This window comes from Mastigoproctus giganteus, chromosome 13 (assembly GCF_048544385.1).
Source record: "Mastigoproctus giganteus isolate SK-2022 chromosome 13, ASM4854438v1, whole genome shotgun sequence".
Classification (NCBI taxonomy): domain Eukaryota; kingdom Metazoa; phylum Arthropoda; class Arachnida; order Uropygi; family Thelyphonidae; genus Mastigoproctus; species Mastigoproctus giganteus.
The window spans coordinates 128,908,757-128,935,869 of NC_143587.1; the positions used below are offsets into that span (position 1 = coordinate 128,908,757).

The following is a 27,113-nucleotide window of genomic DNA, read 5'->3' on the forward strand; positions in this document are numbered from 1 at the left end:
TCTTTTCCCTGTTTTGGGAGAGCTAGTATTATTGCGCAGTGCCATTTGTTTGGGAAAGAATTTTCAAGGTATATTTTGTTGTATAGATCTAACAGAGCTAATTGAGGCTGTTCATCTAATTGTTGTATCATTGCATAATGGATTTCATCAGGACCGACTGCGCTGTGTTTCGCCTGTAGCAGAGTTTGTTTTAGTTCTGCTACTGTGAGCGGCAAGTTGTATTGTTCACACTGATTGCTAGAAAAATTTAGTTTTATTTTTCAGCCTCTTTCTTGTACGTTTTGAAAGCAGTGGGGTATGCACAATTAGCAGATGTATTTGAAAAATTTTCACCAAGCACATTGACTATATCTAAGGTATTTGTAACCAACTGTCCTTTCCAATTTAGCAATGGAGAGGGGTTTAAATTGAGAATTGTTTGTCATCCTTCTGATCTTTTTCCAGATAAGTGTAGCTGGTGTGGAAATAGTTATAGTGGATGCAAATTTCATCCAAGCAGCTTTTTTGCTTATTTTTTTGCACTTTCCTGACCTCAGCTCTAGCTCTCTTGAATTGTATCAGATTGTCTGTTGTTGGATTTTTGCGAAAGAGGTTCCAGGCTCTATTTCTCTCTTTTTTAGCTTCCCGGCACTCTTTGTCCCACCATGGTTTTGGATAAATTTTAATGTTAGAAGATGTTTTAAGTATTGTCTTTTCTGCAGCTTGAAGCATACTATCAGTAACATAGGCTACTGATTCTCATTTAATAATATTGCAGTCTAACTTGGCTAGTAACCTGAATGTTTCCCAATCTGCATCATATATTTTCCATCTGGGGTGCCTACTGGCTTGGCATGGCATATTCTTCATGATTTTCAAAATAATGGGGTAGTGGTCGCTGCTCAATGGAGTCTCATGCATGCTCCATTTAGTCATAGGGAACAGTGTTGGGGAACAGATTGATAAGTCTATTGCAGAACTGCTTTTTGATGGAAGGTGGAAATATGTGTGTGCCTTCATTTAAAATCATTAGGTTGTTCTCGACAACTAATTTTTCTATTTGCTTACCCTTCTAGTCTATTTTGGGATCAACCCCATAGTGGGTGGTGTCCATTTAGGTCACCTAAGATGCAGAATGGAGGTGGTAGTTGAGTGATCAGCTCTTCGAAATCCTTAAATCGGAATTCTTGATTAGGGGGTAGATATATTGAGGCTATGGTAATGTTGCTATTGCTAGATGGGCTGCAACTGCTTCTAATTGTGTGTTCAATGGTATTGTTTGGGAAGGTACATGTCTGTTAACTAATATTGCAACTCCTCCTCTCGTTGTTCCATTCGTTATGCGATCCCTTCTATATGTGATATAATTTTTGATTATACTATTGTCCTGTGGTTTTAAATGGTTTCTTGTAGGCAGATACTTAGTGGGTGGTACTGAGTGATGAGGTCTATAACATCATTTGTGTTTGAGCAAAAACCTCAACAGTTCCATTGGATATCGTATCTGTCTTTTGGGGTTAGATGTTCCCTCGGATTGCTTCCTTGGAGCTGATTTAACTTTGTCTACCGTGGTTTTGTCTTTCTTTGAAAAATATGGTTTACCCGTATCCATTTCTTCTTCAGCAAAGATTTCAAGAACTGGTTCCTCTCCTTGGTTTCTTGCATCTGTGTCCATTTGTTCTGCAATATTTTTTGTGATGGAGATGGTTCGTAAAACTCACGAACCCATTCTGAGATGGATTCTCCTGGGGGGGATTGTAACATCCGTTTGTGTGAAAGTCTTTTGATACTGTTGCACATAGAAGACTGCTGCACAAATTGGAGCAGTGCGGCATTGGAGGAAAATTGATGCTATGGATAAATTGATGGTTGACACCTCAATCAGATCACCTCGCAAGTGCCTAATCTCCAGATGCTGCAATTTGCAGAACTTAAGTCTTTCTTGGTAAGAGCACCCCTTTTTCCCACTCACCAATCTTTTTATTATTATTATTATTATTATTAAAATCAGTTTATTTCCCAAGAAACCTTGGGTCACCCCGGGACAGCTCTGTGCCAGAAGGGTGTGAATATTTACAGACTAAGGTGCAAGGAACACATGTACAATAAACAAGAGTACATGCATGCTCGACCTGAGACATTTACAGGATTAAATATACAAAATATACAATAATATACAAAATATATAATTGCATGAAGACAAAAAGTCTTTGTCAAATACAAATAGACAAGTTAAAAAAAAAAAAAAGTCGCAGCTGAGTATCATACATTCATTATCTGGTAGCAGTTCTTGAGGATTTCCTTCCTGCAAGAGCTTGTCTTCACAGAACCTATCAGGGTGGATCCTAAATTTATTGAAGATCCGAAGACAATTGGCTGGAAACATATTCCTCAGAGAATCAATGCTTGATAATGTAAGGTGCAAAGGGAGACAGGAGTCGGGGTGCTCCCCTCTTGACCTCCTCGGGCCAGAGATTAATGTGGATACTGATGGAGCATCAGTTTGCCCCGTTATAAGCCATGCAAGCATCAGGACATTTTTGTCATGATATGTCTCCAGGGAGTGGTGCCCAGATTTGCTTGTAGGATCGATCTGGAGATAGTTAGGGGGTGGCCCACCACCCTGTTCATCCATCTAAGCAACCAGTACTCTAAACTGAGATACTTGTGAAGGTATGAGGCAGGGGCAGATGACCAATTTCTGATGCATAGAGAGGGATCGGTGTAATACACCTCAGGATATGCTGAACAAGCAGTGCTGGCTGATGCACACCAACGAGCTCGTGACGCACTGCCCAAAGAGCCATGTATGTCTTCTGCCTCATCCTGACAAAGTGAGGCTGAAAGGTGAGCCCAACATCCCAGGTGAGGCCAAGGTTTGCATCGGCTCCCCACTAACAAAGATTTGGATATCATTTTTGACTCCCTTCTTGGTTATCATCAGTTGAGCTGATTTGGAAGGGCTCAGGTGCAGCCCAATTGTGGCAAGATAATTTTCCAAGTTCAATATCTGCCTAGAAGCTTGTTGGTTGATATTATGAATCTGATGATTATGGTCCAAGCTCATGTAGAACTTCAGATCGTCGGCGTAAGAGACAAAGTTAGGATTCTGAGCTAGGAAAGGCCCCAAAACAGGTGCAAACAGGATAGCTGAGAGTACACTTCCTTGCGGAATGCCTCTTGAGACGTCAATAGTTACATGAAAGTCATTGTGGGTCACAGACAGGTGTTTATGAAGTAAAATAGACTTCAAAATTTGAAGTAAGGTTTCTGTCAGGCCGAAGTAGTGTTTCAGAATGATAAAGAGCTGGGAGGTGTATTCTGTCATAAGCCGATTTAATGTCGAGGAATATGATATCAATCTGTGATTTAGTGTTAAGGGTGCACTGAATTCTGAAGAGGGTATCAAGAAGATTGGTAGTTGTCGATCTCCTGTGCAAAACGGTAAGCAGGTACTCAGGCCTGTGCGCAAAGCAATGCTGGGCAATTGTTGGCTGAATTACTTTTTCAATGGCTAGATGATGCGAAAGGATCCTTCTACCACTCTTCAACCTATCGAGAACAGCTTGGTTTAGGACCAGCATTTTCTTTTTCAAGAAGCATGCCCTTTCTTTTTTAAAGATGGAAAGGCCTGAGGGAAGTTGGGTTTTCTGCCATTTCCGGTAGGCCTTCTGCTTCTTGATGAAAGCTCTCTTAGTTTCCTTATTAAAACCCTGATTCGACCTGTTACTAATTCTGGTGATTCTGGCTGCACCACGTAGTGCAACTGACTTCAGTTGTTTGGACAAGAGCATAATGGCATCCTCCAATGGCTCAGAATAGAGATGCCCCAATCAAACCTAATCAAGCATTGGAGAATGAGCTCTGGCTTCAGATATTTAGTAGAGAAGGCTATCCTAAGCAATTCAGCAGAGTACTTGTCAGGGAACCCAAGGGAATTGCTCTGTAAGGATAGTTTACATGCAATTGGCAAGTGATTAGATTGGAATTGAAAGTTGCTAGATAGCAGTTTGTTGTCTTGCAAGTTGTAGAAGATTAGGTCCAGCACTTGACATGCTCTAGTTGGTTGCGTCGCTAACCATGTAAGGTTAAAGGCCCTCGAGGGCACCCCCATGCCTGGGCAGTGGCAAGTTGAAATCACCTACTACAACAGTTGGAATTTTAGGCACTAAGTTGATTGCTAACTATCTAGAGTCTTCATTGTGGTCTGGAGGAATGTAAACCAGGCAGCCTTGGATTTGGTGAAGAGGACTCCTCAGCATCGTGCAGAAGGCCTCAAAGTTATTTGACTGACTCACTCGTGTCCTTATTGGCTGGAATTGATCGTTGAACAGGATTTCAACACCTCTGCCCTGCCTGCTAATCCTGTGATTCCCTATGTGTTTGTAAGGGGTGTTAAAAGGGGTAAGATCAAGCTGTCTATCTGCCGTTATCTTGATGCCCTTCTTTGCACTCGTGCTAGCAAATCTATATTCTTCCTAAAATGATGCCTCCAGACCTATACACAGTACTCAAGGTGTGGCCTGACTATTGCCTTGTACAATGGGATAATCACCTTCTTGTTCCTGCTAGCAAAAATTCCTATATATCATTAACAAGACTCCATGACCTACTCTGGCAGCCCATCTGCACTGCTCAGAGTACTTCATATCTAACTGCACAATTATCCCCAGCTCATTTCAATTCTCCACCTCCCAGAGTGCAGTACTACACAGTTGGTACATTTCTCTTGGGTTACTGCTACCCGTATGTAGTACATTGCATTTGTCAATGTTAAACTTCATATGCCACTTCTCAGCCAATTCTAACTTTCCTAGATCCTGTTGCAGTTGCCTACTATCTTTACTGTCATTAACAAGCCTGCCAACCATTGTATCATGCTGAAAACTTGGATACTGCCCAGCACCGAACCCTTGGGGACTCCACTAATAACAGTGGTGCCTCCGTAGCCAGGTGGGCAGGAGCAGCAGTGTGTAGCACAGGCTACTTGATTGGACAGGGGTTCAAGCCCATGACCACCAAATACGGAGGATGCGGAAAGGTTAGGGAATGACCACCGCATATCCCCGGAGCAATATGGCCTTAGTTGCTAATGCACCTAAAAACCAAATAACAAACAAACTAATAACATTAGTCCATGTAGAGCAGTGTCCATTTATTACCACTCTCTGCCATCTCACATTCAACCATCGCTTTATCCATTACAGCAACTTGCCCTTAATGCCACACAGCTCCAATTTGTACAACAGTCTTCCATGTGCAACAGTATGAACTGAAATCCAAGTATATGATATCAAATTTATTTTTTGCATCCAGTTCCTTTGTGACCACATTGTAGTATCCAATCAAACTGGTCAGACAAGATTTCCACTTAACAAATCCATGCCGTGTCTGAACTATTACTGCATTCTTGTCTAGGTGATCTTGCATCACTTCTTTAACCACCGACTCCATTAATTTCCCTGGAACCGAAGTTAAACTAGCAGGTCTATAATTATTTGTGTCACCCTTTGAACCCCCTTAGTGAACTAGGGATACATTTGCACATCTCCAGTCCGTGAGGACCTCCCCTGAATCTACCGATGCTCTCATAATTATGGCTAAGGGTTCGCTTACTTCCCTCGCTGCTTCCAGTATAACTGGATAGACTGCATCCACCCCAAGTTTTTTAACCTTTTTTATGTTTTTTAACTTCAACAATTTCTCCTCCACTTTTCTCTCTATTATTACAAAATCGTTTAGCTCCCTCTTAGAGTTCTCTTCTCCCCTTCCTTACTGAATTCTTTATGTGTGAATATAGATGCAAAATACTGATTCAGTTTGTCAGATATCCGAGCATGATCGTCAACAGTCAAACCACCAACATCAAGTGGACCACAATCTGATTCATCCCCTTCCTTCTAGAGTTCACGTAAGTAAAGAAATCTGTTGTTTTTCTTTGAATCCTTTGCCACGGATTTCTTGTAATCAGTCTTAACTTGCCTAACCTCCTTTGTGACTTGATTACAGACTAGGTTATATCTGCCATAGGCTTCTGTGTCACCTGATAATTTATATACATCCCAGACATTTTTCTTCCCTGCTACAAGTCTCATTAAGCTCATCTGACATTCCTTTAGGTCAAAACCTTGAACAGTATTTCTTAGTTGTTATGAAAAGCCTATTAGCTTCCAAGATTAATCCTTGAAGGCTTCCCATTTAGAATTCGCTGTTTTTAACATCATCAGTTGATCTCATTGTGCAAATTTTAAAAACTGTCTGATACCATTGTAGTCACTTTTACGAAAACAAGAACCCTTCCCTTTACCCTTGATAGTAGTTAAATCTTCAAGTAAATCCCACATCAGTACACTGTGATTACTCTCACCTAGTGGTTCCTTTATCTGCAAATTCTTACTGCATGAATAACCACTGCTGATAATCAGATGAAGAGTATTACTCCATCTGGTTGCTCATCAAACATGTTGCTGTAGAAAACAATTCTCTAATAAATCCACAATAGTATTGCAAGCATGCGAGTGACCAATCCACAAGTTCCAGTCAATATCTGGGAAGTTAAAATCCCCATTACAAGACATTCTGATTTACTGGCCCCCTCTATTTCTCTGCACAATTGTTCATTGTATTCATCAGAGTTAATTAGGCCTATAACACACTCCTACTCTCATTTTTCCTTTCCCAATGTTTATGTCACACCAAACTGACTCAACATTGCACTGTCCACCCATGTCAACTGGATGCACTTCCTTAGATTTTGTTTCTTGACTAACAGAACAACCTCTCCTCCCTTCCTACCCTGTCTATCCTTTCTGTACACATTGTATTCCCCAAATTACAATTCTGCACTGCTTATATCTGTGTGACATCATGTCTCTGATATCCCAACATTATTTACCTTTGATGTCTTGACTTTTCCGATCAGCACTTCAAATTCATCAAATATGAATTTGATGAATTTCAAATATGGTAGTATATGTCCTATACCCATTATTTCAATTGAAATATTTTATTTAGTGGCATATTTCAAACTTCTTTTTAATATAACCAAGTCAATTAATGGAATATCATTATTCCATTAATATACATTAATATCCTTAGGTGCAATCATCCACTTATTATTTGCAGGATATCACTGGAGATGGTTCTGCAATCTTAAGTCAGTCCCAACAGGGCAAAGCTACAAATCTGAAAATCCATTATCTGGCTATGTTTGGGAAAAATGAGCAGATCCAATAGATCAACTGAAAATCAGCAAATTTAGTTTTCAGATTTTGATTTACAACACAACCATATATTTTTACCATGATCTAACAATATCAATAAATTTTTTTTTGACATGGGGTCATCTAACTGCTGCTTGTTAGCAAGAAGATTAATGACTCAATGATAAATGAATTACTCAGTTTTTACATCTCACAATTTGAACATTAGCATCAGCATTAGCCTAGGATGCAAGAAAGCAAGCTTATACAGCATCAGCAAAAAAAAAAAGAAAAAACCCACTCCCATTTCAACCCCTCCGTTCGTTCCAAACACCTGTCCAGCTCAGCCTTAAATTTATTTAGGCTATCAACTTCCACAACAAAAGACAGAAGTCTGTTCCACCAATCAACTACCCGCTGGCTAAAAGCAAACTTCCGCATATCTATCCTACAACTGTCTTTCCTCAATTTGAATTTATGCCCTCTAGGTGATTATTCTGAGCAAGAGGAAGAATCCCATCAGCATTGAGTATGCACAAACCATTCAAGACTTTATACACCTCAATCAGATCATGTCGCAGGTGCCTAGTCTCCAGACACTGTAATCTGCAAAACTTAAGCCTTTCTTCTTAAGAGCAACTCTTCATTTTATTCACTAATCTTGTTGCCATTATCTGTACTTGTTCCAGCAGCTCTACATCCATCTTAAAATGAGTCCTCTAGACCTGTATACAGTACTCAAGGTGTGGCCTGACTACTGCCTTATACAAGGGGAACCACTGCCTTATACAAGGGGATAATCACCTCCTTATCCTTGCTAGAAAAATTCCTGTATATCATTGACAAGACACCATGAGCTACTCTTGTAGACCATCTGCACTGCCCGATAATTACCCCCAGCTCCTTTTCATTTTCTACCACTGTCAGTGTAGTACCACAGAGTTGATAAATTACTATGGGGTTACTGCTTTCCATAAGTAATACTTTACATTTGTCAATGTTAAATTTCATTTGCCACCTCTCAGTCCATCTGTTCAACTTTTCTAGATCCTGTTGCAGCAGTGTACTGTCATTAGTGTCATTAACAACCCTGCCAACCTTCGTATCATCTGCAAACTTGGACATTAAGCCTGATATACCATCATCAAAATCATTTATAAATATAGAAAACAACAATGGACCCAACACTGAACCCTGGGGGACTCCATTAATAACATTAGTCCACGAAGAGCAGTGTCCACTGATTACCACTCTGTCTTCTCCCACTCAACCATCCCTTTATCCATAGCAGCAATTTGCCTCCAATGCCATATTGCTCCAATTTGTGCAGCAGCCTTCCATGTGCAACAGTATCAAAAGCTTTTCTAAGATCCAACTATATGATATCAAAGTTATTACCTGCATCCAGTTCCTTTGTGACCACATCATGGTATCCAATCAAATTGGTCAGGCAAGACTTTCCCTTAACAAAACCATGCTGTATCGGAGCTAGAACTGAAGACTTGCCTAGATGATCCTGCAGTGCTTCTTTTACCAGTGCCTCCATTAATTTTCCTGGAACAGAAGTTAAACTAAAAGGTCTGTAATTATCTGTGTCTCTCTTTGATCCTCCTTTGTGGATTAGGGTCACATTTGCATATTTCCAGTCCATGGGTACCTTCCCTGGGTCCAAGGAAGCTCTCATAATTATGGCTTAGGGTTTGCTTACTTCCTTTGCTGCCTCCTTTAATATAACTGGATTTATCCCATCCACCCCAGGTGCCTTTTTTATGTTTATCTTTAACAATTTCTCCTCCACTTTCCTCTCAGTTATTACAAAACCATCTAGCTCACTGCCAGAGTTTAATTCACCTCTGGCATTCCCCTCCCTGAATAACTCCTCATGTGTGAATGTAGATGCAAAATACTCATTTAATTTGTTAGCCACCTGAGCAAGATCATCAACAGTTGAACTATCAATATCCAGTGGACCAATCTGATTCATCCCTTTCTTTCTAGAGTTTACATAGGTAAAGAACTTTTTGCTGTTTTTCTTTGCATCCTTTGCCAAAGTTTTCTCATAATCTGCCTTTGCCTGCCTAATCTCCTTTGTGACTTGGTTACAGACCAGCTTATATCTATCATAGGCTTCCATGTCACCCTTTAATTTATATGTATCCCATGCATTTTTCTTCTCTGTAACATGTCTTATTAGTTCAACTGACATCCATTTAGGCCTCAACCTTGAACAATATTTCTTAGTTGGTATGTAAAGCCTAGTAGCTTCCAAGATTAATTCTTTGAATACCTCCCATTTTGAATTTGATGTTGGTAACATCATCAGTTGGTCTCACTGTACAGAATTTAAATACTGTCTCAGACCTCCGTAGTCACCTTTACGAAAGCAAAAACCCTTCCCTTTACCTCAAAAACATGATGCATTAGACTGAGGTAATGATTTACTACCCATATTTTGCAAATGCTTTTTGGAATCTCTTAAAAGTGTAATTCATACATATTCAATACTGCAACTTTTATCCATTTTCATTTTTCATATACCACCTAAATGAATATTAAATACCCCTTTTAAAATGCATATACTGGCCATTGTCTATTGGAGAAATGGCTGTATAGTCAAATATGCCAAACATTGGGAATTTGGTGAACTACTAATTGTGTATAATTTTGCTTTTCTCTTTCCGAAGAGAAAATAAATCATTTTACTTTTACTGTACACTACAAAAAAAAAAAAAAAAAAAAACACCCCCACACACACTGCACTTGAGTGGTACTATAAAAACAAGGTGCAGTACAAAAATTCAGTATTTTTCACTATGATATGACTATCCAAAATCCAGAAAATTCCAAGGTACAATAAGCATCAGGTCCCTAGGTTGACAGATTTCACAGGTTTGACTGTACCTTAAATATGGAGTCATACATCAGGTAAACAGCTTTACCTTTCAATTTCCAACCGGATTTTGTGATTCTTCTTTGAGTATATCATCCTTACTTTGTTCTTTAAATGTTTAACATGGTGCACGAAAGAGGGCCTGTCATCAAGGGCTAGGTACTTGATCTTAGAGGAGCTCAAAAGTGCGGTTCCTTTATATTTAATTATTGGGAGACTACTTGCATATGATTTGCCTTCAATAGCATAATCCAAGACTTACTAGTTGTAATCACAAGCTTATTTCTATATCTGGGCTCTTTACTCAGCAAAGAACAAGATTGAAAAAGTTATGAAAGGCCTAAGAAGACTCTAAGATCATTATAGTAGCAATAACTGACAATGTAATTAAGATTTTACTAAGTTTTCCAATTTCCACAATGTGATTTCTAACGGTTTTACTGATATATCCAGAAATGACTAATATTATCAATTAGTGGAGTCTCCCAGGGTTCAGTGCTGGGCCTCATGCTGTTTTCTGTATTTATTAACTATTTTGATAAAGCTATATCAGGCTTAATGTCTAAGTTTGCAGATGATACAATGGTTGGCAGGGTAGTTAATGACAGTAATCAAGGTAAGCTACTGTGACAAGATCTAGAAAAATTATGTAGGTAGGCCGAGAAACAGCAGTTAAGTTTATTATTGATAAATGCAAGGTACTGCATATGGGTAGCAATAATCCCACATTAATATACCAACTGTGTGGTACTATACTCATGGTAGTGGAAAATGAAAAAACACCAGGGGTAATTGCATAATCAGATATCAAATTTTCTGGGCAGTAAATACAGGCTGCCAGGACAGCTCAAGGAATTTTGTCAATTATACACAGGAACTTTTCCAGCAGGGATAAGGAGATGATTATTCCATTTTGTACAAGGCAATGGTTAGGCCACATCCTGAGTACTGCATTCATGTATGGAGGCTTCATTTTAGGAAGGATGTAGATCTGCTGGTTGGTGCAGAGAAGGATACTAAGATTGTTGAAGGGAACAGAAGGGTGCTGTTACCTAGAAAGGCTTAAGTTCTGCAAATTGAAGCATTTGGAGACTGAGGGATAATCTGATTGAGGTGTTTAAAGCTTTAAATGGATTTTGCAAACTCAATGCTGACAGCACTTTTCCTTGCTCCTGCTACACACATGAGGGAACATAAATTCAAATTGAGGAAGGATGGTTGCAGGATAGATGTGCAGAAGATTGCCTTCAGCCAACAGATGGTTGCTTGTTGGAACAAACTTACACCTGTTGTTATGGAATTAGGCAGTTTGGATAAATTCAAGGAAGAACTAGATAAATTATTGTAGAGGAGGGACAAGTGATGTGGGAAGATTTTTTTTTTTTTTTAATGCTTTATAAGTTTGCTTCCTTGCATACTCATGTTGGGAATGAATTACCAGACAAAGATAAAACTTCAAATTCTTATGATTCTTAGGATTGCTTTCTTGCATACCCATGTTGGGAATGAACTACCAGACAAAGATAAAACTTCAAATTCTTATGATTTGATGTATCTACAATAGCTGACAGCTTATATCTTTCAGTTCTATACTTATTTCTTGAATTGAAAGATGAGCTGAAAGAACTGTTCACCAAACTGATTCCCATTTTGTTTGTGCATAGGTGAATTTCTTATCAAACCAAATCTTTAATTAATGCAGCGGTGCAATTCATTGAATGATATAAATTATTGTGTTTTGCTGTTAAATATTTAAATAAAATTCTTGTTGTGCAGAATGCATACATTCATCAGTAGTCAACCACCCACTTAAATCTTTATTGAAAAAAAAAAAAAAGAAAGAAACAAACAAATCTTTGGCTAGAACTTTTAACAGCAGCCACAACTGCATGTTTGTTTTTTTTTTTTTTTTTTTTTTTTTTCATTTTCTAAAGTTACGTCTGAATGGTTACCCTATTCAATGGAGAACTCTGAGCAACACAAAGTACGCTCCATGTTATTTGTTGCAATGTCCTTTTTAAGAAGGGGAGCTCATCTTTTTAATCATTTGTAAAACTTGGCAATTTGAAGAATCTCCTATCAAAATACCGTTTGGTAATTATGGCGAAGGTAAAGAAAGCCTGCACGAGAAACATCAGATAACTTATTCGAAAAATTAGTTTCCTAATACGGCACTCTAGCGCTGCTCACTCGGTAAACAGATGGTAGATGTTATTGGTCTGGAGCAAAGTCAAGAATGATATATTGACTGACAGGTAGGCGTGGCAAATGATGTGCTGATTGGTGCGCGAACCCAACACACACGATAACATCGGTTTAGTATCACTTTAGCAGCACTAATGGTAATGTGTCCTAATCGCACGTGCCCTAACCTTTATTCACCATTACAGTATTTCATAATGGTGAAAAAAGGTCAGGTTACCTCGACTTGAATCCCATGGGAGCTTGACCCCTCCCAAAGTGGAGGGGGGTAACTTTTTTCATTAGAATCATGGCTGGACTAGCACATAAACTGTTTATTAACAAAATATTAATTTTTTATTACTGTACTTTTATTTTTAAAGACACTCGCACGGATACACACGTATCATAACATAAATCAGCACCTTAATAGCTATTCAGTGTGTGTGTGTGTGTGTGTGTGTGTGTATATAAAAAGAATCTTTCTTTCTTTTTCTATTATTTCCCAATCTAACATTTAAGGTTAGGTAGCGAAATACAAGGAAACCTTTTCTTTTATTTCCTAACCTACCATTTAAGCTCAGGTTATAAAATAAAACGAAAAACAAAGAAACCTTTTCCTTTTTTCGTAACCAAACCTAAATCAATAATACAGTAAAAACACTCATCAACTCCGAAAAGCTGCTTTTAATAATGAGAAAAAAAAACACAATGAAGAACATAAAAATGAACGGAACGAAACTTTCTCAGAAAAAAAATTCATGAGTACAAATCATACAGTTGGACCTGAATAGCTATTCGCAATTTGAGTAACAATATTGTGAAATGTATCTTCATGATTTTTCATATAAATTTGACGGCACATATATTCATTGATGTGACCCATCAAACATATGTTTACAGCTACCATTTACTCTTTTAGTTACACTTTTTTAGTTTCTTCCACTGGGCTTCGATATTATTCGTATGTGCTCCTGTATGTGAATCTACAAAATGTTCCTTGTGTTTCACTGTTAAATGTTTGTAATTATTTTTTCTAAGGCTGTATTACGGCTATATGCATGCCATTCATCTGTTATGATGGTAGTATTTTCCTTCACTACTTTTCTAATAATGCGCAAAAGAGTTTTTGCTTTCCGATTTTTTATCAATTTCATGAAGACAAATTTAGATTCTCTTTCAAACACACCAATAACCCATTTCTTCTTAGCAATTAAATTTCATCCTCTGTGATGTTTTGGTTTTACCAATACAGTTTCGTCTGCTTCTACAATTTTCCCCGATCCACCCAACTTAATGTGTTTTTTTATCAACTGCAATTCGCAAATATCTCTTAGTTTCTTATAAAACTTAATTGCTGTCATTTTCGAAATCTCCAGATGGAATGCTGTAATAGTTACTGGCGTCCACGTTGACCAAAAGTATATACTGTATATAAGTATATAATATACATTATCTTTTTCAATGAAAGTTTTGTATTTTCCATAAAACTATGTTTCAATAAAGAAACTCATGAAGAACATTTTTCACAACACCACAACTTTCCACATGACTGTTCTTGATTCAATTAGTTGAAAATAATCATTGCACTTAAAACAGTACAATTTCAGTCTTCTCAATTTAGTTTTCATCAAAAAATCAAGTAACATTTTATTTTCCTTACAAATTTCTTCCATCTTTAAAAGATTCATCGCTACTATTACCTGTTCACCGTTCATTACAAAACTATTATGCACCGTTCTTTACTGGTAAATACACATCATAATGCCAACCAATGACTACACAGTAGCTTGTCGTCTGTCACGCCCACCACCAATCATTTCATTGTTTGCCACGCCTACCTGTCAATCAATATATCCTTCTCGATTTCTGCTCCAGACCGATAACACCTACTGTCTTTACCAAGCGAGTAGCGCTAAAGTCTGGTGTCAGGAAACTAATTTTCCGCATAAGTTATCTGATGTTTCTTGTCGTTCTCGTGCAGGCTTTCTTTACCTTAGCCATTATACTCATTGTTAAATGAACTTGAATTAAAAAATAAGTTTTAGTAACATATCACTAGATATTTATAGATGGCATTTGAATATAAAAAAAATAAATAAAACACCAGAAAGTAATTTTTTTTAGAAAAATGTACTTAAGTACCAATCAAATGAGTTGGTGATGGACCAACTAAATCCTACCCCTCTTCCCACACAAAAGGTACAACTCTACCTTCCATATAATCAAGGAGTTTTATAAACAGTATTGCCATATGCTCATTTTTATATAAAATCCTTTATTTTAAAAAAGGTATAAAGTAACACACACACACACACACACACACACACACACACACACACACACACACACACACACACACACACACACACCCCAATACATGGCAGATACCCATTTACAAAACTAGAAGGCTTACAAAACATTTAAATATTATTCCTTTTCAACAACCTAATACTCAGGATTCAGAGCATCAGTTCGTCAATCATAAAATTGTTAATTAGATTAAAGATAGCATTAATGAAGTACTGGTTACAGTTCTTCAGTCTATGAAATAGTGATCCAAGTACAAGGCTTGTATGAAGCAGTTCTGTGCAATCCTCCTGGCTAACAGATGGTAAAACCAGATTATCATCTCTTCCGGGTGATAATCTTCTGTCTTCATCAGAATTAGTCAAATTTAAGTAATTGGCCAAACAGTCCTAAGATCAATTAAATCAAGATTCTGCAGCATGGCAGTTCTTGAGGAAATATCATGAACATCAATCTTATGGTTAAATTCTTTAAGAATCCAATATTCACCCCCAACACAGGTCTAACAGCAGAGGTGCTACTAAATGACCAAACAGTGGAGACATAATATGCGATGGATCCCACATATAAATTAAAATGCTTTCTAATTATCTTCTAATAAATATCCTTGTTTGACACATGGATGAGATTAAGTTTCAATAAGCACCAAATAAAAACTTCCTAACTGTGGCAATGTGTTCCCAAAACAACAATTTTTGTAATAAAATAAACAACCCAAGAATTGATTACATCACACTTATTAATCACAACTTCAGCAATGAATAGCAAAACTGAAAATGGATTGAGTGCAAAGGAAAATCATATATATTTAGTTTTTACAGAATTTATTATGTTCAAACCTGAGCATGAAAGAAATAACATTCTGTATATATAATTTAAAAGATTCCTCCACAGAACTGGTTGTTGTTGTAATTGAGGATATTTGGCACAAGGGCCTCCTGGGCTATATTGTGCCTGTTCATGGATTTCTTATGACTGAAAATTGTATTTTATGTCTTTCAGAGATGGTTATATAACTTTGTGCATTGTATTGAAATAGTTCTTCAAAATTTGCATTTTTGCCAAGTACGGGTAATAAAGTTAAAGTTTCCTGCAAATTGGATAAAGAGTAGAAACTGGATTTTCGGATAGTTGCATACTGAGGGCATTCTATTAGAATATGTTTAATTGTTAGCTGGGTCTGACAAATGAGACATTGAGGAGGATCTCTCCAATAAGGAAGAACAGATATGTTGTATGAGAATGACCAATTCAAAGTCTTGCCAAAATGACTTCTTCTTGCCTGCTTCTCCTGAAACTAGAAGTCCACAGCTGATGTTCTTTTTTAATCTGGAATAGTTTATTATTGACTTGTGTTTGCCACAGTTCTGACCATTGAGTCCTACATGCTGTTTTAATAGTGGATTTATAATCAGTGTATGGGACTTTCAGATGGCAGAATGATGTACTGTCAGGATGTTTAGCAACATGATCTGCATGTTCATTATCTGGGATGCCGACATGACCAGGGATCCAGAAGAAGGTGACCATCTGGTTTGATGTTTGATATTGATATAATCTGTATTGGATCTGTTTCAGAATGGGATGGTGGGAAGAAGTAACAGACTGAATGGGGGTGACTGCACTTAAGGAGTCAGTGTATATCAAAGCTTGCTTGAAATGCTGCTTACTTATTTTAGCTAGGGCCAGTTTTATTGCATATAATTCTGTGGTATAGATACTGCATTCAGTAGGAAGAGATATCGAGAAGGTAGAAGAAATTGCTGTAGCACCTACAGCTTATCTGTTTTGGAGCCATCAGTGTATATAAGCAGTTTTCCTGAGTTTTCTAAGAGGTGGGCTTCATGTAGCTGCTGTAGGTTGTTGTTTTGCAGGTAGCATTTTCCCTATCTCAGAAAGAAAGTATCACAATGAGGTGAAAATTGAATCCAGGGAAGTTCAGGAGAAGCATAGTCATCAAGGATATGCTGAAAGTTAATATTCCAACTGCTCTTGATCTCTTGCAATTGAAGACCCGCAGGATGGTTTTCATTAGGTTTATTATGGTATAACATTACATTTTGAGGATCAAACAGGTATTCCAAGCTGGGGTGAGATGGAATACTTTTAATTTTTGCAGCATAATTACAAAGTAAGGTTTTTCACCTGAGGTGCAATTGGGGTTCATTTGCCTCAATATATAGGCTGTGGACTGGAGATGTTCTGAAGGCTCCCATGGCTATCCATAGGGCACTATGCTGAATTGTATTTAGCCGCAACAAGGAACTGTTCCTCGTGGAGTCATACACAGGTGATCCATAATCTAAGTGGGACCAAATTAAAGTTGTACAGAGATGTGATAGTGAGTGTCTATCAGCACCCTAGCAGAGACAGCTCTTAAGATGTTCAATTTCTTTAGACAGGCTGTTCTAAGGTAGGCTATATGATTATAAAAATTAAGTTTATTGTCTAGATACAAACCCAATAAACGAAAGTTATTGGTAAGAGGAGTCAGGTTATTTTTTATGCAATCAACAGCAATGTATTTTGCAGAAATACATTGCTGTTGATTTATTTTCTGCTAAGGAATAGCCATTCCATTGCACCCACAATTCTATTCTGGTTATGGATATTTGAAGTTGCCTTTCAATGGCATTCATAGTTTGTGACTGACAAGAGATAATCAGGTCATTGGTAAACATGTATGATTCAACTGTTTTTGGTATGTTTCGTGTCATATTAGTAATTCTTATTGTGCTTAGGATGGAACCCTGTGGTACACCTTCTTTTTGTTCAAATAGTTTAGATAAACTGTTCATATAGCTGAAACATTCTGTGGTGTAGAAAGTTCTGTATAAATTGGGGTAACTGCCCCTTCAATCCAAAAGAATGAAGGTTTTGACACCACGTGGCGATATGGTGTCCTGAAGGACACCATATCGCCACGTGGTGTCAAAAGCTTTCTCAATATCTACATTAACCATGACCATATGCTGTCTCCTTACGAAAACATTGCGGATGTTTGCTTCTGCTTTGATCATTACATCTAAGGTTGAGCGATTCTTCCAAAACCCGTACTGATTTCTGTTTAGCAGATTGTTGGTTTCCAGAAACCACGTTGGCCACTTGTGTACTATTCTTTCTAAGACTTTTCCTAAACAGCTAGTCAGTGAAATCGGCCTGTAATTATGCGGGATGGTATTATCCTTCCCTGGTTTCAGAAAAGCTAGAACAATTGAGTGATACCAGGATTGCGGGTAACTGTTTTCTAAAAATATTCTGCTGTAGAATTTCAACCAACAGGAAGCTTAGTGCATTGTTATTTAGTTTTTTTTAACATTATATAGCAGACTCCATCTGGACCAGCAGCAGTACTGGATGTTTTATTGAGAGACTTCAAAAGTTCCTTTAGAGTGAATGATTGATTGTACAGATGCAATACCTTAGAGAAATTTATTTTTTGTTTCTGCAGATGCCTTAATTTTTTGAAAGGTTTGGTTGTATGTGGACACTGCTGATATACTGGCAAATGATTCACCTAATGCATTAGCTATTTCTGTTGGTGTGGGCAACTCCTGTCCTTTCCCATTTAGGATTGAGGATGGGGACTGCACATTTTTTTTTTAAAGACTCAAGGCAGAACTTCGCCTTGAGTCTTTTCAAGTTAATAAGATTACCAGATGTAGGAAATTTTCAAAACAAATTCCAAGCTCTATTTTTTTCTTGTTTAGCATGTGTGCATTCCTGATTCCACCAATAACTGCTGTGTTTACGTTTTCCAGGTTGAGATTTAAGTATTGAAAAAGTAGCAGCATGCAACATCTGGTTGGTTATATGATCGGTGACGTCATCTATGGGCTAGGACTGGATTACATCATCGTCAAACTGAGTTAGACAGGAGTATTCGTGCCAACGTGCCCTACGGAATTTCCAGTTGGAGCACTGTGATGAGGACAAGTTTACTCGTGTTTGTATCTTGCAAGGGATCGGTAGATGATCACTGTTTAGTGAGTTATCTAGAACTGACCACTCCGTATTGGCATATATGGATGGAGAACAGATTGTAAGGTCTATTGCAGTCATGGATCCTGTAGAAAAATGGATATATGTGGGCTCACCAGTGTTTAATAGAGTAAGATGATGAGTATCCAGCAGGGCTTCTATTAGTCTGCCCCTTTTGTCAACTTTTGGAGATACCCATAGCGAATGATGAGCATTAAGTCTCCAAATAAGCAGAAGGGAGATGGCAGCTGATCTATTGTTTGTTTGTTATTTGGTTTTTAGGAGCATTAGCAACTAAGGCCATATTGCTCCGGGAATATGCAGTGGTCATTCCCTGACCTTTCCACATCCTCCATATTTGGTGGTGATGGGATTGAACCCCGATCTAATCAAGGAGCGTGTGTTATGCACTGCTGCTCCTTCCCACCTGGCTACGGAGGCACCAGCTGATCTATTAAGTTTTCTAAGTCATCCAAGGAGAAAGAGAAATTAGGAGGGAGATATATAGAAGCTATTGTGAGAATAATACCAATTACAATGCACACCGCCACTACCTCAAAAGGAGTCTAAAAGAAACATGTTTGGATGGAATGTTGTTTCTGACAATAATCGCCATCCCTCCATGAGTTGGCGTGTCTAAAGATAGCATAGCTCTTAATGGTAGGACACTCAAGAATTTAAGAGAGTTTTCTGTAAAGCAATGGCAGCTGGCTTGTACCAATCGATAAGATACTGCAAAACGTCTTTTGTATTCCGAAGGACACTACAATTCTATTGAAGGATTCTTTCCATTATGTGGTTTTATGGCATGTTTTTGGTTCTGACTGCTTTTTAGTTGCAGTTTGCTTGTATCGATCCACTTTTTTTTCTTTTTTTTTTTTTTTTGCCTTTCTTAGAAAAGAAAGGGCAGGTCACATCCATCTCATCGGCTGCATGTAATTCTAAGATTCCATTATCTGAATCATGCCGTTCATCAATGCCCATTCCAGTGGAGAGTGATGATTGTGATTTCATGGTTTCTGACACTTTTGGTTTTGTTGAGGAAACATCAGTTGGTATGGTAATTGGGGTGTTACTGGCTTGTTCGGTTGTTTGTTGAGAAGGAGACTGTTTCAAGGTAGCGAGCAATGAACATGCCCAATTAGCAATGGATATATTCGGAGGAACTGATACATCAGTTTGAATCCCCACTGATTGGAAATGTTGAGTGGCTGTGGCATACGTATGCTTTGTTTCTGTTTTCATTATTTGTCTTCTCGCCTCTGAGTATGTCACTTTGTTTTATACTTTATATTTTTGAATTTTTTTCCCTTGCTTCCATAGTTTGCATGTTTTTGAGTACTACTATACTACTGTACTTGGGGATTTTTTAAAAAATGATGGAACCAAATATTTGGATTCACTGCCCAACTGACGTTTACAGAAACAAGGAATCAACTTCAGCTCAACAAGGATTCTAAATTCTTTCACCACTACCAGTAAAGCATTTTAATTTTAGTTAAGCATCACCTTAACTAAAATTAAATTTAACTTGTTCAAATTTAATAATCTTATTTGATAAGTGCAAAAATGTTTTCATAAGAATACTTGCTAACAAAAAAAATTGGATATATTAACCTTTTATCACTTGAGTAGGTAACTAAGACTTTCGTTTTCAGTGATGTACATGTTTCTGATACCTATTCAAAAATAATCTTATTATTTGAATTTCATTTATTACATCATGTGAACATAAAATAATCTTATGTGCAATGCATTTCAAAACTACTGTTTATTTTTAAATATTAAATTAATATACAAAAGTGAAATTTATCTGAATTAATTTTTTGATTATTATTCTGATATTAAATTCTGCATTTACAACAGAGAAAGTCCAACTGCTAGTTTTCTTCACAGCAACGTCAGTTTGTTGGCATGTTTTTTTTTGGTTAAATGCTAAAGTTGGCATCTTTAGCATCTAACCATATTGCATCAGTGCATTATGTCCATACAAGTGAGAGTTCATGGGCCAATTTGCATGTTGTGCAGTCTAGAAATACTCACAGGAAAAACTCTACTTTTTCCACCTGAGGCAGAATAACTATAACCCTAATGGTGTGAGAATTTCATATTAATTCTTGATGGGAAATGATGAAAGAGAGTCAAGTACACTTTATCAGCAGGCATTCTCTCTCTCTTGCCTTATTTCCTCAACAGTATTTATTTATTTAAAAAGGGATACTGAAACTGGTTTGACCTTATGTGGCCTGCATATTTGTTAAAACCAATTTCAGATGTAAAATAAAATTATTTTCACATAAAACCTGTAAATAACAAAATGTGCCTGATAATGCTAGTAACTACTATACAAATAAACATGCAAATATGCTCAACTCTTAAATATGCAAAATGAAACAAGTTGTATTATGAAAATGGAACAGTTTATAAAGTCCTGACTTCAAATGCAGAACTGCAAACTTTTGATTTTCAAAAAGCTGGTGATCAAGCATTTGCAAGCATGAATTTTTTTTAAAGTCCACTGGCAACATACATATAGCATTGTTTATGAGTACAGTATGCTTTTAAATATCAGATTACCTAGGATTTTTCTGTCTGTGTATTTCTGTTTGGATTGTCTGTTAGACATCAATTGATCATGACTGCTTCAAGGAAAATACTGTTTCAGACATTGCCTTCTTCAGAAATGTTGAGTCAAAGTTCTGCTGAAAACAAAGTCCCTGCTATCTAGAGTTGACCATCAGAAACATTTCCAAAGCTTCACCAGAAAGAGAAACTGAACTGAGTTTTTGTTTTTCTAACCTGGCTGAATATTCTCTCACACTCAGCATTGGTATGAGGAACCGTTAAGAATGGCCAGCATGATTCGGGATCAGTGGCAGATCCAGAAAAATATGACAGGAGGGGTACCATTTCGTGCCTTGTTTGTGCACAAACAAGGCATAAAATAATGCACAGAACAAAATAAATAGACACTCAAACATAATGTGACTGGTGGACACAGGCACACAGCTAAAGTCTGAATTACTTTGAAGTAAACATTACGTACGACCAAACTGCATGATGTCTCGAACTAGAATGGTGATCACATCAGCATCAGTGTTGCCAACTGTAGTCAGTTTAAAATAGCTGAGCCACAAGGCAAAAATAGATAAAATCCTATGTTAACAATGAAAAAAAAAAAAAAAAAAAAATTTTTTTTGTAGGTAAAGGGAATTTAAACGATTGAGGCATATTTTCCGAAAAACGACAGGGAGTACATGCCCCAGTGCCTCTACCCTGAATCTGCCACTGTTTGGGGTAATTTGTTATATTTCCTGCTTCCTTATGCACTTGTCACTTCTCTAATCAAGAACCATTGTACATCAATTCTTTCTTCTTTCAAAATAGCATCTCATAGGTTCTCATACTTAAAATGACAGAACTGATGTGGAAAAACATCTATTTCTTTATCTTTAATGATGACAGGGAATACCAAAAACTTGTCCACAAAAAATTTCAAATTTGAAAATGGACTGCCAAATGATAAAATTTGTGCTACCTCAGCATTTATAAGTACATAATTTTTCAATGGGAACTTGTACACTGAGTAGTCAATTTTGCACAATGAGGAAGTATTTCTTAATACTTCCTCACTTAGAAATGCCTATGACTCAGTCAAGTTTAGTCTGCTATGGTAATGAATTTTTTAGAATGCCTCCTGCATTCATTTTTTTAGTTTCAAATTTTTGGTTAAAATTTGAAATTTTTGGGAGCATATTTTCCCTCTGCCCACCCTTGAATATGCCCCTGTACATTGATGTGAGGTACATTAGATTGAAAACTATATTTGGATTTTAAAATGTTGGCATAATATTTAAAAGAAACAAGCAAATTGCTTTATTCAAGCCAGAAAAGAGAAACATGAACAGACTTTCTGCATGAGTGTGAGGATAACATGCCTAGAATTATCAGCTTGCTTGTCCTGTTTAGGATTACTCTTAACAGAAGTTTGCAGTTCAGAGAAATTCTTTTTCTTGAGTTCATCAATTTGTCTTCTTTCAAAACTTTTGGATCATGAAATGGATTTAAACACAAGTCGGTGTGACTCATTAGGGATGGATTGTTTGTTGTACTTTTCAATTTGGTACCCCTGAAAAGTGCTCATGTTGCTTTTATCATCTCTTCTTTCAACAAATTTTTTTCAAAGGTTTCAATTTCAAACAATTTCAGCTGAAATTGTTTAAATCTGTCTTTCCTCTTTCTAGATAGTAGTAAATTTCCATCAAGTATTCATCCACTTTCACAAGAAGGTATGCAGTTCCCTTTTCATTACAGAAATTAATAAGATGACAAGGGTTAATAAGATGACTATTGCCACTAAGTGCTCAATCTCTTCTTTTAATACCCTTGATACTCCAGTTTTTAGACCTACCACAGGTGCATTATCAATATTAAATGCTAGACAGTTTTTTAAGGAATCCCACATGTTTTCAGGCTGCTCAGAAGAAGATGTCCAGTGCTGTACCCTGTAGAGTAACCATCCAATTCTGGCACTGAGAAAGCTGCTTTTGATTTGATGATACACACACACACACACACACACACACACACACACACACACACACACACACACACACACACACACACACACACACACCGATTTTTTAATTCAATAGTTATAGCATAAAATGGTACCAATCATAACATATTAAAATTCAAAAACAGAATTGGCCATGAATATCTGCAACATACAAAGGACCCTATCAGCCTCTATATAAAGAAAAGCTAATAATAATCATAATAATTCCATATTTACAAAATAAAAATATAAAATACAAAATCTAAAAAACCAAAAATACTGAAAATACAAAATTTATCATTTATTTTTGAATAAGGCTTACATTGAAAGGCATGTTTTCATAGGGCTAGCACCTCTCAATATATGCCATCAATAACAACTAAAACTATCTTTTTCTGCTAGTTATATGCCAGCTTTAACCATTTTTATGATATACAGTAATACCTAGACTTACACTACCCCGACTTACGCGAACTCAGAGTTACACAGTTCTTGATTTTTTCATTTGGTGTATATCTAAAATTAGCTTACCAGTGATTTGGAAGTCAAATCATAAAGCTTGGGTGACAGCTTCCATTTTTGAGGACTGGTTTGGTCACCATTTCATACCCAAAATCGAACGTTATTGCAAGTCTAAACAGATTCCATTTAAAGTGATGCTTCTTATTGACAATGCACCCGGTCACCCTCCTGCCACCCTAATTAATTTCGACCCACGTGTGAAAGTTGTTTTTGCCTCCAAACACAACCAACTTGCATCAACCGATGGACCAGGAAATCATCAAAACATTCAAGGCTTACTACACAAGGCGTTCGTTTGCATGTCTGAATGAAGCTATGAGACAAAATAGTGAGATATCTGTTAAAGACTTTTGGAAACAATTCAATCTTTTAGATGCCATAAGAATCATTGAAGAATCTTGGGATGAAATTCACAAAAAAAAAAAAATTTAATGGTGTCTGGAAGTAACTTTGTCCATTTTTTTTTCCTTCAAAACCGAGACGAAAACAACGCCAGAAACTGATCATGTCGCTCATGTGATAGAAGAAGTTGTTAATCTTCCCAGGCAATTAGATTTGGAAGTCAATGGTGATGATGTCAACGAGCTGTTGGATTCACATAGTCAGGAGCTGACAATGAATGGGCTCATAGAGATGCGTGAGCAAAACATCACTGAAGTATCCGACACTTCACACCCAGTTCCACCAGAAAAGCACATAAAGCACATGACAACTGCAAGCCTGACAGAAGGTCTCAGCTCAATTGAAGAACGCATTATAGCTACAAAGCATGGAATAAAAAAATTATTAGCTTGCTACGAAGAAATTCTGCATGAAAAAAAGGCGCTGTGTCGTCAGACGAATCTGACGTCAGATGAAGCCATCGACATCGAAATAACTTTTTTATACGTAACTCATTTATTTTTTTAATACATATTTTGTATTAATATGTATAAAGAACTGCAATTTTATCAAGTATTTTCCTTCTAAACTAGTGTTTTGGTTTGTCCTTGGTCCCAATTAAACAAAATTTACATGTATTTATATGCAAAATTGTACCCCGACTTACGCGAATTTGACTTAAGCGATTTTCGTCGGACCCACCTATCGCGTAACTTCGGGGTATTACTGTATTAAATATGGTATGAATCACAGATTTAAGTTAATTTAAGCTTAAAATTAACGGCAGACGGGCAAAAATAACTGCTAGCCCTACAAATAGCAAAAACTAAAATAATTAATTAAAACCTTATTAAAAATATATATACAAATGTTTCTAAAACCTATGAAAAATTATATACAAGTGTTTTTGTTACTTAAAGAAAATATAGAAGTGTATCTGTTACTTGTGAAAATCAAAGGTATAAACCAATATTAAGGCAAAAGGAATAAGCCGCAAGGATAGAAATAGTTCCTTAATCTCCCTTTAATACTCTAATAGATTTTGAGGAATAAGATATTAGAGTTAGACAGTATACAGATAAGAGCAAACGCAAAGAAAAAGAATGCAAACTACTTGACTAGTAATTTTATCTGTCTTAAATAAATAAATATAGTTTTAAACTTGAGGTCCTTGAGGTTGTCACAGACATTCTCTCAGATATGCCAGACAAGCTGCACCTGCTACCTGGGAGTCTAAAACACTGATGGAACTGATATTCGGGTGACACTCAAGTCAAGTGGACCCAATTTCGGCGAAGTCCAGACGGTCTGTGACAGACAAATCCTCTGCTTGCACCTTCACGATGGTGGGACTGTTAGTAATCCTGGGTACAACCTCCAAGCACAAGTACACGGTGGGTGACCACCAGGTGTGAACCAACATAAGCAGGGTTCGAGGTGTGGCGCCAACAACACATGGCATTATTAGCATTAGCATTAGTAGAGGCATTTGATGCAAGAAAGCAAGCTTATGCAGCATCAGCCAAAAAAAAAAAATAATAAATAAATAAATAAAAAATAACCACTTCCACTTCACCCCTCTGTTCGTTCGAAATAGCTCCAGCTGAGCCTTAAACTTATTTAGGCTATCAACTTCCACGACAAGGGATGGAGGTCTGTTCCACCAACCAACTACCTGCTGGCTAAAGGCAAATTTCCTCACGTCTATCCTACATCTGTCTTTCCTCAATTTGAATTTATGCCCTCTCAGGTGATTATTCTCAGCAAGAGGAAGAATCCCATCAGCATTGAGCATGCTCAAACCATTCAAGGCCATCAGATTACCTCGCTGGTGCCTAGTCTCCAGACACTGTAATTTGCAAAACTTAAGCCTTTCTTCGTAAGAGCACCCCTTTGTTCCATTCACTAATCTTGTTGCCCTTCTCTGTACTGTTCCAGCAGCTCTACATCCTTCTTGAAATGAGGCCTCCAGACCTGTATACAGTACTCTAGGTGTGGCCTGACCATTGCCTTATACAAGGGAATAATCACCTCCTTATCCCTGCTAGAAAAATTCCTATATATCATTGACTATACACCATGAGCTACTCTTGCAGCCCGTCTGCACTGCTCAGAAAACTTCATATCTGCCAGTAAAACCACCCCCAGGTCCCTTTCATTCTCTACCACTGTCAGTGTAGTACCACAGAGTTGATACGTTGCTCTGGGGTTGCTGTTTCCCATATGTAGTACTTTACATTTGTCAATGTTAAACTTCATTTCCCACCTCTCAGCCCATCTGCTCAACCTTTCCAGATCCTGTTGCAGTAGCATAGTGTCAGTAGTGTCCTTGAAAACCCTGCCAACCTTCGTATCGTCTGCAAACTTGGACATAAGCTTGATATACCATCATCAATATCATTTATAAATAGAGAAAACAATAATGGACCCAATACTGAACCCTGAGGGACTCCACTAATAACATTAGTCCACGATGAGCAGTGTCCATTGATTACCACTCTCTGTCTTCTTCCCCTCAACCACCCATTTATCCATAGCAGCAATTTGCCTCCCACACTGCTCCAATTTGTGCAGCAGTCTTCCATGTGCAACAGTATCAAAAGCCTTTCTGAGATCCAAGTATAAAATATCAAAGTTATTCCCTGCATCCAGTTCTTTTGTGACTGCATCATAGTATCCAATCAAATTGGTCAGGCAAGACTTCCCCTTAACAAAACCATGCTGTGTCTGAGCTATAACTGAAGTCTTGTCTAGATGATCCTGCAGTGCTTCTTTAACCAGTGCCTCCATTAATTTTCCGGGAACACAAGTTAAACTAACAGGTCTATAATTACTTGTGTCGCCCTTTGATCCTCCTTTGTGAATTGGGGTCACATTTGCACATCTCCAGTCCATGGGTACTTCCCGAGTCCAAGGAAGCTCTCATAATTATGGCTAAGGGTTTGCTTACTTCCTTTGCTGCCTCCTTTAATATAACTGGATAGATCCCATCCACCCCAGGTGCCTTTCTTGTATTTATCTTCAACAATTTCTCCTCCACTTTACTCTCAGTTATTACAAGATTCTCTAGTTTACTGCCAGAGTTGAATACACCTCTGGCATTCCCCTC

At 37.4% G+C, this 27,113-nt stretch overlaps 1 protein-coding gene across 2 annotated transcripts in view; it reads right to left on the bottom strand.

Annotated features, from left to right (window-relative positions):
- Positions 1-27,113, bottom strand: part of LOC150076434 (acyl-coenzyme A synthetase ACSM3, mitochondrial-like) — a 336,253-nt gene that overhangs the window by 161,878 nt on the left and 147,262 nt on the right. For both annotated transcript variants that reach the window (XM_090387091.1, XM_090387090.1), the window contains exon 5: positions 20,161-20,222. In XM_090387091.1, the coding sequence (XP_090243217.1) occupies positions 20,161-20,222 (62 nt within the window). The remainder of the gene's footprint in view (positions 1-20,160; positions 20,223-27,113) is intronic.